Below are 12,364 nucleotides of genomic sequence, written 5' to 3'. Positions count from 1 at the left end.
CTGTTACTTTACCAAACGGTACTAGTAATTTATTGGATAAGAAACCCTCGTTATGTATTGATGAACTAATTCCTTGATATGACCAACTGGTCTTTGCATCAACTATAATCAGTACATATCACCTGTGTGTGAACTACGAAGAAATCCATCATGAGAATGAAAACTTTTTTTACCAGGCTTATAATTTGGTACACCAGATGCGCGTTTCGTCTTCAAAAGACTCATTAGTAGCGCTCGAATCAAAACAGTTTAAAGATCTAATACGAAGCTTAAGAGCATTTAACAAAAACGGAAATCCCAAACATTTGTGCCAAATACTAATGAGGCAATCTATGCCCATGGGTAAAACAACGTAATGTTTAGAATATTTTATTATAACAGTAAAACAGAAAATAAACATATCAATGATATTTCATGTCAACAAGAAAGTGTTGACTACAGTGCTGGTGATCCCCTTGGTGTAGGTAAGCAATAAAACATCATTTTAATTTATCAAAAACAATTTTAAAATAGTAATGTTTTAAATAAAAATGTACAAAGACGCAAGGCGCCAAATGTTTAATATATTTGTAGGTTAGAAAACTGAAAATATATAAACACGCAGTTTGAATGTAATATTTTTGTTTTATTTACAGCAATTTACTATTTTGATTCCATAACAAACTTTTTCAACATCATAATTGAAATTGAGCAGGAATTACGTATTTGATTGTTAACAATTTGTTTAACAAAAGTTTAAAAAATCATGTGGAATAAGATTCATTGAAGATTTTTGCTGAGCAAAACCTACATTACAATGAAAAACGTGTAATTATATTTCTACTGAAACATCAAATCAAAGAAATACATAAATTGTTCATAAAAGAGTTAGTTACACCTTACATGTACATTATCTATAATATATACAATTAAGTGTAAGTTTAAAATAAAGAAAGGTGTTAAAAAGTAAAAAAACATAAATACCGAACTCCAAGGAAAAATTCAAAACGGTAAGTCGCTTAACAAATGGCAAAATCAAAAGCTCAAACACATCACACAAATGGAAAACAAATGTTATATTCCAGATTTGGTACAGACATTTCCTTATGTAGAAAATGGTAGATTAAACCCGGTTTTATAACTTTTATAGGTTTTATAACCCCAGTAAAAACTAACAACAATATATAATACAGAACAATCAGTGGTCATATGTATCATTGTACAGTCAATTATTTATCAATATACATTGACACATGATATAGTAACAGGGAACAACAATGGTAAATATATTACAAATTTAAAGAATTTTGCATATTTATTCTTTTTCATTAGTGTTAAAATGGATGAATGCAGAAGGGACTTTCAAAATGAAAGAGATTTAATTAGGAACTGGAAAAATCTGATATTAATATATAAAGGGTCAGAACACTTATTCAAAATGCCTTTATCTTTAACCCAATGTTTAGTTTTGACAGCTCTCCTAATTTTTAAAGTTTAAATTCATCAGAACAATTTTTATCCTGAATTGTACATTTTTCATTTATCAACATACCAATTTTTAACTAATCTTCTTAATCTTGTTCCGGAAGATACTAAAATTAGCACGCTGGTTTCAAAAATATTTATTATGAATACTATGTATCACATCTTCCCTTAAAACTGTAATGCAAATTCAGACACAAGTCAGTGGGGGCTCAAAGTGATCCAAATATATTTTTCATTCAGCAAAAGTTTCATTCTTGAAAATTCATTCATAAATTTTACTAAACAACTATATAAAAGCACTATTTTTAGTCAGAGTAGGGCCATTTGTTCATATGTTTTCAATGTTTTTGCTTCAAGTGAAAAAGATAAATTTAATTTCAATTTAGGATAGGGGAGGGAATGATGACGTGTTAAGAAAAAAAATACTTATATCTAAGAAACGAAGCCAGTTTTTACTATAGATTATCGTTTTTAATCCAGGTAATCTTTAAACACGTGTTTGCAAATGCGATTCCCTCAATTTTTGTTTTTATCTTGACTTGGTTTGTGAGACTTGAACATCGATAAACACATGATTTCTTCTATGAAATGTTCAATAATATTTTCCTAACATGTCGTCGTATCGTTATATAATAAATTATTCTTGTTTTATATAACTTTTTAAATTCTTTAGAAATTCAAACATCAAAATTTCCCATTAATGTTCCTGAAAAATACTATTTCAACGCTTCATATCTAACACTTGTGTCATGAAATGCTTCAAGTAAATAAACATTATTAGCAAATGTGTGAAGTGCATAATATGTAGTACAATTATGACTATATACAAATCATGGAAATTGAATATTTGATTTTGAAATATGTTTAACAGTGTTTAGTATGTTTTCCATAAATATAGATTACAATTGAATGTAACAAAAAATGAAAACAGAGACGGACTAACTGTATATATCTTTTGATTTGAATCGGTAACACAAAAAAAAAAAACACTTAAGATTAGTAACATTCGTAAGAATTATTGTTGTATGAAAATCAAAATTTTGAATAGATTAAATTTTCAATTCACACAATACTGATTTTGAAAATATTTTACAGACAGGATATTTGTTGTTCGAAATATTTACTAATTTTGATGTGTTTTTTATGTTTAACATTGGCCGTGTTACATATTTGACGTACATTCTAATGTTTTCTATATGTACTTTATCGTCTTGATAAAGGCGCTGTATGATAACTATTTGCATTACTTTTTAGACTTAAGAACAGAAATCAAATATATATTCTTAGTAATGTGAAATTTAAAATTTTGTAATGTGTAATCATGTGTTTGAATTCGACGGTGTAGAAAACAATCTCTTATACTATAATCTGTTATATTGCTTACCAATTTTTTCAATATAACGGAACTATAAACAACTGTCATACAACTTCGGAAAAAAGCCATACAAAGTTATGAATATGGCAGTTATTTGATTGATAGCGTTTGATTTTGTCAGTTTTTATTGACTTCCCACTTTTGGAATTTGCCTTGGAGTTCAGCATTTTTTAGATACCCTACATGTAGAAGTACATTTGCTAACATTGTTATTTAAAACGCTAAGGTTTTTTTTCTTAGTGGTCTTATTACAAACGGTTATAAATATACTGTGTTGTTTCAGTTCAAAAGAAGAATAAAATGTTAATTTTGTTCAGCATTGACAGTTTATACAAAATTAATTATGGGTATTGTACAAAAGATGCGGAAGATACAAAACGGATATTCAAACTCATAAGCCTAAGAAAATCTGACAACGCCATTACAAAAAAAACCCAAAATGACTTAAAGGGGTATTAGCTGTCAAATTCATGTTCATCGATTTCACTCAAATTCTCATATCTAATTTATAACACCCTAAAATGTATATCAAAATAACAAAAAGTCTAGAATAAACAATTATCAATATTAATATGTATCAATAATTCATGTGTATTTTTGTCAAGACGTGATCTAATAAACTATCGAGATGACCTCCGAAGACTGCCGACGGTCATATAACCCGATTATAAACATAAATATAAATATGAATAGATAGCGACCACTTGCAATTGGATTTTTCTAGGTTTGTTTCATATCATATTGTAGGATTAAAATTATGTTTATCATCTTTTTTTACCTGTATATGATTTTTTGTGGATCGAATCAGTCAACCAGATGGTTCATTCTTATTTCACTTTCAATGTTGACATTCTTTTCCTTTTAATAGCTGAATACATACGTAACCCATGTCCAGCTAAGGGGTTAAATTGAAGGTCATATGAATACGGATTCGATGAGGTCGAATTGTTCTTTTGCAAGTGAATAATTCATCAGCGATGTTTCTTAGCTTATTTTAATTGACAAAATTGCACCAAATTAGCTGCTAAAAGCGAAATATTTTTTACTATTTCACTTTCACTTTTTTAATTATTGAACAAAACAAAAATCATATTTTAATTCTTTTTATATCTCGTAGCTAATGCCCCTTTAACAGTAAAAACAGTCTACAAAACACAAAACAAAAAAAAACTAAAGACTGAGCAACAAGAAGCCAATCAAAAACAGGCGGTCAATTCAAATGCAAATCCTGTTGCACATGTGAATCCAGTCACAACTTTTAGACTCGAATAGTGTAAAACGTTGGTGTATGAAATCAACATCTAAGAACACCCACTATTGTTATAGTGTTGGGTAACATGAATCTATATCGGCAGGTCTTGTAATTAGAGCTTGCTTTAAGTACAAGCATTGTTCTTTGGTTCGGTAGTTTTTACTTGTATTATCAGTTTTATTGTACTTCTACAGACTATAATATTATTCATGACTAAAATCTCTTTTTGTTTTGTTGAACTTGTATTACTGCTTTTTTTTTCTGTTTACAGTTAATCTCTATTTTCTATAGATTTTGCCTAAAATCCAAAAAAGGTCAAACATCGTCATTTAAGAGCAATAACTCATAAAAAGACAAATGAGAAATTCATCTACATGTAAATGTATGCTGATCTATATATAGATCTTGTCTTACTGATTAATTTAGCTTTTTTAAATTTCTAACTTTATATTATAGTTTTCAAATGCAAAAACTGATAAAACGTTTCATTTGTTGGGCACAAACTCATATAAAGAGTTGACCAACGCTTTCATAAAAATCATCTTTATTGCAGATCTTTGCCTTGCGGATAATTTTTGCTCTCTAAAATTTTTCTTTGTCTATTAAAGCTTCAAAATAATAGGCAAAACTCTAAAAGCGTATAAAATCATCATTTAAGGGGTCAACTGATGATTTTCGCAATTTTACTTGTTTGTAGATTTGTTATGATAATTTTTGCTTTTAGAGTTTCTATTTTTTTACTAAAGTTTTCAAGATAATAGGCAAACACGCACTTTTGGTAAAATTCGTCATATACGGGCGATAACTGTAAATGGACAAAAGGTCCATCTCACCATTTTGAACATTTTTTGTCCTGGTCAGTTTTTCTCTATCTATAGTGGTTTTCCTGATAATAGACAAAACTTGCATTTTACCCCTATGTTCTATTATTAGCAAGTCGGGTATGTAGGTTAGCAGGCGGAGTCATCGGAAACATTTTTAAAACTGGATACCCTAATAATGAATGTGGAAAAATTTGGTAAAATTTGGCCCCTTAGTTTGAAGGGACTCGATACTTGTAAAAATTAACAGACGACGGACGACGACGACAAACGACGGACGCCAAGTGATGAAAAAAGGTCACACAGGCCCTTTGGGTTTCAACTAAAGACTAAACACTTTGCATTTTCTATCATATTATTCTATATATAGTTCGTGCAATTGTGAATTCAAGGACTGTAATTGAAACTTGATATATTTGCTGACAAATTAAAAAAAAACAAGGTATTGATCAGTTGCGTCAATTCCAGGAACTAAAAATTTTGAACTTTCGTGGAAAATTATTATACATTATACAATATCTAATTAATAAATCGATGATAGGCATATTAAATGCAGAGTTTAGTACTGTCTTGTATTCTAACAGAGACAACAACTTATAGGTAAGTTTATCATAATTATATAATATCGTAAGAACAACAAACGTAGAAAATAGTACCATGCTTTCTAAAAAGTTTTAAACATAAAAAAATAAAAAGGTAACTTAAAACAGAAAAATTCAATATGAACATCTATTTAATCTTTCTTAAAGGATGTAAACGATCCTTAATATTTAAGACGGCAAATATCAGTCAGGCAATTAAAACTCTATCAAATATTGGAAAGCATATTGCATGTATTTCAATAATACATTAGCATCTATATTTTTTATTTCAGAATTAAAAATAAAATATTATCAAAAAGGTTAACACACTCATGAAATCATCTTTAACCCACAACCAGACATGTAGTTTTATGCGAAACGTTTTATTATTGTTGCTTGTCTTTTCGTCGTTTATCTTTTTAGTCAAGGTGTTGTCTGTTTTTAATGAACTTTTATTTTTGATTGTCCCTTTTTAGTTTCTTTCTAGTATATTGTTCTTAATAATGGGATGATTTGACTTTTTGAAATACTTTGTTGATCAAACGATGTGATACGCTACGTTCATATGATTAGATAATTATAAATGTGATGAAAACTACAATTTACCTTGCTACGAGTGAAGTATAAGGTTGGTAGTTCGTAACTTTTCTAAATAGATATTCTTTCGATCTAAGATGCAAAGCAGATGACGCTTACCTTGTCGAAGCACATTGTCTCGCTATTTTTGGAGTGCAGTATTCCCGCAGTTTTTTGTTTTACATTGATTTGTATATTTTGTTATGGATAGATAACTCCAATATTAATAAGGGGTCGACTGACGATTTCGACCAAGCAGCTTATTTGTAGATTGAATAAGTTACGTAGATGTATGCATTTTTATAGGTCTTCCCGCTGCCCGGCCTGTATCACTCTGTTCAGCCTTCATAAAATTGCACCTTACGGCTTTTTGACGTCAAAAACTTTTACCTGGCCTTAAAAACTTTGACCCAGACTTATCACCGACGTCATAATCTTTGAACTGACGTGATAAGTTTAACCCGAACTTGATAAGTCGTATTCCGGTTTGGTGGATCAACAAAGAGAAGCTACTGTTTCTATCTTCATAACACACGAGAACAATCCGAAATTTTATAAAAATAATGACGCATACGTTTATTATTAATGTTATAAAATATCAACCGCTTGACACAATATGAAGCCGTTAAGCACTTATTTGCTGCGCCCAATCATCCAAAATCTTCATATTATGACTTGCAGCTGCAATTTATTGTTTCATTATTATATGTAATATTTTCAAAAAGTCTGTTACTTTAGTATACCTGTTTTGTACATGACTAATGAATAATTAGAAAATCAAATGGAGTTGTGTATCATTTGAAGTTAACATACAAGCTTCGCCTATATTTAAAACATCCGGCGTTTACTTGATAAGTTTCGAATTGTGTTTTATAGATATATTTTGTTAATTTTTCAACCAGACAAAATGTGATTGTTATTTTAATTGCATCGTATCTTCTAATGAAACATTCAATGTGCCTTATGAATAAAAGACATAGACTTTTCTCAACAGGTATAAAATCATCAAATAAAAAAGAGGAATAAACATGTTTTTGCCACTACTTTTTGCAGTTGTATTGCCTTTAATTGCAGTCCAAAGTAACGACAATGTTCAGGTTTGTGTATTTGATAATGAATGCGATCGTCTGACCAAACAGCGATACTCTTAAACTCCTTACTTTCTTTTTTTTTGTATTAAAAAGAATAATGTTTCTCTTAATTGGAAGAAGCACCTGTCAATGTAAAAAGAGCAAAAGACGTATACGTAGCTGCTATATCTATATATTATATGTCTAAATGTTTGACAACTCTAAAACAAACATTGTAAATCTAGGTTTGTGTAGGCATAAAACTACAATATATATATATATATATATAATTCATCTGAAATTTACTATCAGAATTTACAAATGAAAAGTGATTTGAGAAAATATAGAAATAATGACGTAAGGCAATTCCTTCTTGAAAGTCTAATATCTGTATGTACAATTACTTTTATTTTAACTTGTTTATAATATTTTGTTTGCATTTCTTAATGTGAAGATGTATTTCGTTGTAAGTATTGCATACATTGAATCCAATAGTGAGGTTTTTTTTACAGTATTACCTTTGCATATTAAATGTTCTTCAGTGTGAAATTACTGGAGCTGAACTTGTAACAATTTTCTTGAAAAATTGGAGGTTTTGGCTATTCTTAGTAACCGTGTACCAGTTTCTTATAAACTGTAACACACTTAAAAATTATATTTATTTATTTTTCAACTCACAGACATACAGGATCAATATTAAAGTACCTGGAGGAAGGGTGAACGAGGATGTTGTTGTTGACTCAAAGGCAAACCTAATGACTGTCAATGTCGGGGACGTCTCCCAACTGAATAACTCTTATTGTCCATCAATCAATCTTCATGATTTTGAAAAGGTTTGTGTATTAAATCCTTTAACTTTTTTTTCAGACAATAAGAATAAGACAATATTTGACACAGCAAGCTAAGATGCATAAAATATGTTAAGCTAAGTTTTAGTCTTTGTTTCTAAAAGAATCATACAATACTAGTTATTCTTTAACCACAACTAGTAAATATCTAACTCGGTGTCAAATTATATTTTTGATGCTTTATAGCTATTTCTCTAATTTTGATGCTTTTTAAAAAAATTTCGATCGATTTAAAAAAAAAATATTTCTCATCTCTAGAGAAAACTTTTTTCTCGGCAAATGATTGGTCGTAATTCAATTATGACCTCTTTTCTTTATTTTTTCTGAATTTTCTATTGTAACGTCCTGAAAAAAGGCAGCAATGTCTGATGACGTCACATATAGAGAACACAACTTTCTGCAAATCTTGAAAAGGAAGGATTAAGTTTCCACCACTATATCTCGTATATAATGATATTTTCCCACTCTTTACCTTTGAATTTTAAATATTTAAAACGCTCGTCAAGCCTCGCGTTTTACATTTTAAAATTTAACCGTCTCGAGCGGAGAAATATCGAAACACACTTGATGCAGTGGTGGAATCTATATGCAAACTTGGCATTTTATGAAGTTTAAAATGTAAGTGTAAACTGGTATTCAAGTTTTTTTCTCTATTTATATTTTTTAATGTGTTCTATTGCAATTAGTTTACCGAATACCTAAAAGTCTTTTGTGTTATTGCTTGCCTTAATGTAGTCAGACTCATTTGGGTTTTGAATAGTTATAATAAATACGGTAAACACAAAGGGGTAACAGGAAGTGCATTTTAATTTTCAGCAAAAAGTTGCCATAAAGAACATAGATCATGGACTTTGCCTAGTAATAGATACAAAGGAATCGAAAATCGATTCAGTGGGTTTGTTCAACAAAATAGAACGGTAAATGTTAATTGTCATCGTCAGAGTAATACGATAACTTGTTGAATTACTTTACAGAGTGTCAATGAATTATATTCGGTTTCAATTCAATTGAGTGCCGAAGACAATAACAAAGAACTTTCACAAATCGGTTATACATGCCACCATAAATCATATACTAGTACTAAGTTGCAACCCTTGATAAAGCCGACGACGAACTGCATCACAAGAGTAATGAACACTTTATTTCATAAAGCGTATTCGACCGCGTAGGGCGCTGGACAAAGTACACGAGGAGTTGCCACAGTGTAAAAAAAAACCGATTTCAAATCCCTTTTAGGGAAGAACAAAAATATTTAAACCGAAACTCGGAGATCTAACAAAGACGATGATCTTATGGCTTTATCGTAAGTTATCCGATGAAAAATGTCTCACGTGTGGTTGAACCATACTAAGCAGTATAAAAATAGAAAAAAAAAATGCGCGAGTTCAAGGTAGGTATTATCGCTAACAGGTATTATGAAATGTTTTATATATATATATATATATATATATATATTCTGTCATGTACTGAAAAAAGGCTAGGAGAGTTGTCTCATTGGCACTCATATCACATCTTCCTATATCTACCCATGACTAATGAAAAAATTTTTTTTATTAAGCCTAGCCCACAAACTAGTGAAGGTCACTTGACATAGTGCAGACGAAGTTACCATAATGTTACAAAACCATGGGTTCAAATATCTCTCAATGAATTACAAAAAGTGCAATCGCAAATTTATAGACTTACAAAATTTCAGACAAAGGGTATTTAATTCATGGTGTTAGAACTGTAAAATCCTAAGTTATTCAGGGCTGACACCGAATTTGTATTTACAATGTGCAATATGACGGGTGCCACTAGTGAAGCAGGATCTACTTCACTCCCGGATTACCTGCGTTCGCCGACTTTTAGGTGGAATTAAGCTTGCTCAGTCTAACGTTTTCACTTGCTAATGAATTTAAGTCTTAAACGTCCATTTCGATCTCAACATCATCTGCAAAGTCTAAACCTGAACGCGTTAATTATTGTAAAAAGATTTAGATATATTTGAGACAATTTCTTGTTTGTGATAGGCTAAACACGACTCACGATAGCTATCTAAAGCCTGGTTCGCTGAGAAGTGTAAGGCGCTAGACACATTGCAGTTATAGTTGCTACAATATCAAATAAACAACGGTTCAAATCTCTCACCGAGTAATGTTCAATCATTTGATTTTATATTGTTGAACTAAATTCAGACGAATAAGTATATATTGAGATGTGTCTCGTAAATAATAGAATTATACTCTGAGTAAATGCCAAAAAAATAGTCTATATATCTATTTTAGGTTACACTACCAGCATGAAATTAAAGACGAAATATTGGTCCGTGCGCATCCAATTACACCCGATGAAATGTTAAAAATAGCTGGAGAAAAACTTGCAGAATTTTGTCGAGGTTACAAACTATTTAATGGAGAACGGGTTCAACATGATGGTGTACACATAGCTTGTATGTTTTTACTTACATGTGTTAATCGTCTCAAACTTTAAACACAAAGAATATAATTTAAGTGTTATGCTAGAATTTAAAATAAAATTTAGGAACCCTTGTCCCGATTTTCAAATATGTTTCAAATGGACTTTTATTGGCATTTTGAGCTAAATAAAATAGTTTTAAATCATCTGTGTTTAGATTTTAAATCACACACTGTGACATAAATAATAATGTTAATGCTTTAAATTGCATAGCTGGAATTTTATGTTAGTCATAATGAATTTTATTCTATCCTTATCTTTGACACGAAAAAATTCAGTATAAATCTTTCATACAATTGCTATAATAGTGAAAATCTTTATTTCAGTTAAGAAAGCAAGACGTAAGTATATTACAAGACTGACTATTTTTTTAATATTTTAAATTTCTATATTTCTTATCAAGAATATTTATAAATTTCAGTACTTTAAACGTGAATATCTTTGCGATTGAAACATTTGCACGCGCGGATTATATTTGCTTAAGAAGGATTAATCATGGATTGTCTTAAATAATTTTTTTGTAATAATGCGTGTGATGAGGAGATAACGGTGGTAAGATAACCTGCAGATGTAACTGTTAAAGAAGAGATGATGTTTCAATACGCGCCAAATCTATCAATTATTAAAGAATCGATGACAGGAGAACAATCAATCGCAGAGAATTTTGGAACAATTGCTTTAAAATATCTCATACTTCATTATCAAAAATTGATCAAGGACGTATCATACTTAAAGGTTGTATTATTTAATGTGAATTTCAAAAGAATTTGTTAATATCAAGAATATGAACAATTCATTTATTGTAGGTGTAAAACGTAGTGTACGAGGATACCTCAGAGGTATGTATCAAATTCGAAATTGCCCTATTTGTAAAAGAAAATAAAAACAAAATCAATTTTCTCTTCTTTCATAAAATCATTAAAACAAACTTACCAAAATTAATTCCATAAAAATGTGTTTATATTTAATGATATTTGTATCAGAATAACCACAAAGCGGTTGACTACACCACGTTGTAAATTAGTTAACTTTATATAATATCGTTAACGTTGTTGATCACATTTTATTACTTATTGACCATTTTGAAACTTTTATTTCTTTTTTGCAGGCTGTAGTTTTTTGTGTGGTTGGTGTATAATAGGGGCTTCATAAGCAAGATCTGATGTGCAAATCCGGACGCCCGACAAAGACAAGACAAAAAACTTTTAACTACATTAGAAAAGTTCAAACTGCTATGTTATATTTAATAAATATATCTAAATGTAAAGCATTTTCATTATTATCTTAAAACTAACTGTATCCCAGTTGTTATGTACTAAATTATGTCTTAAAAAAAAAAAGTTAAATCACAAAAATACTGAACTCCGAGGAAAATTCAAAACGGAAAGTCTCTAATCAAATTGCAAAATCTAAAGGAAAACACATCAAACGAATGGACAACAACTGTCATATTCCTGACTTGGTACATGCATTATCTTATGTAGAAAATGGTGGATTGAACCTGGTTTTATAGCGCTAAACCTCTCACTTGTATGACGGTTGTATCAAATTCCATTATATTGACAACGATGCGTGAATAAAACAAAAATGTGTAAGTGTTTCTTTTCAAACACGTATGTATGTTTTGTTTTTGACAATTTCTTGAAATTCTCTCAAGATTCTTAGCTGTAGTTACATACATTCAGTATCCAAAAACAGACAGCGTTTCCTAATTATAATAAAAAATATAATTGCTATGATGTGATACTCAATAATGATACTTTCTTTGAGTCAATTGTATTACTGCACGGCAGATTATGCAAAAACTCATCGAAAATACCAGGCGGTTTATAGTTTGGCATGCCGTATTTTTAGATATTAAAGGCTTTGGCGTGACAACAGGTGAAAGAATTCAAACGAGAAAGCAAATGGTCAGACATT

The 12,364-nt window shown here is 30.0% G+C and overlaps 1 protein-coding gene across 1 annotated transcript; it reads left to right on the top strand.

Annotated features, from left to right (window-relative positions):
* Positions 1-5,424: 5,424 nt before the first annotated feature.
* LOC127725836 (uncharacterized) lies at positions 5,425-11,711 on the top strand. Its single transcript, XM_052233156.1, has 8 exons — positions 5,425-5,512; positions 7,064-7,166; positions 7,820-7,972; positions 8,804-8,904; positions 10,255-10,418; positions 10,771-10,785; positions 11,251-11,283; positions 11,553-11,711. The coding sequence occupies exons 2-8, from the start codon at positions 7,098-7,100 to the stop codon at positions 11,594-11,596; spliced, it is 579 nt and encodes a 192-aa protein (XP_052089116.1). The 5' UTR covers positions 5,425-5,512; positions 7,064-7,097; the 3' UTR covers positions 11,597-11,711.
* Positions 11,712-12,364: the final 653 nt, after the last annotated feature.

The sequence above is a fragment of the Mytilus californianus genome, unplaced genomic scaffold, assembly GCF_021869535.1.
Source record: "Mytilus californianus isolate M0D057914Y unplaced genomic scaffold, xbMytCali1.0.p SCAF_15, whole genome shotgun sequence".
Taxonomy (NCBI): domain Eukaryota; kingdom Metazoa; phylum Mollusca; class Bivalvia; order Mytilida; family Mytilidae; genus Mytilus; species Mytilus californianus.
Note: the sequence above shows the minus strand (reverse complement) of the source record. Positions and strands in the feature narration are given on the sequence as shown.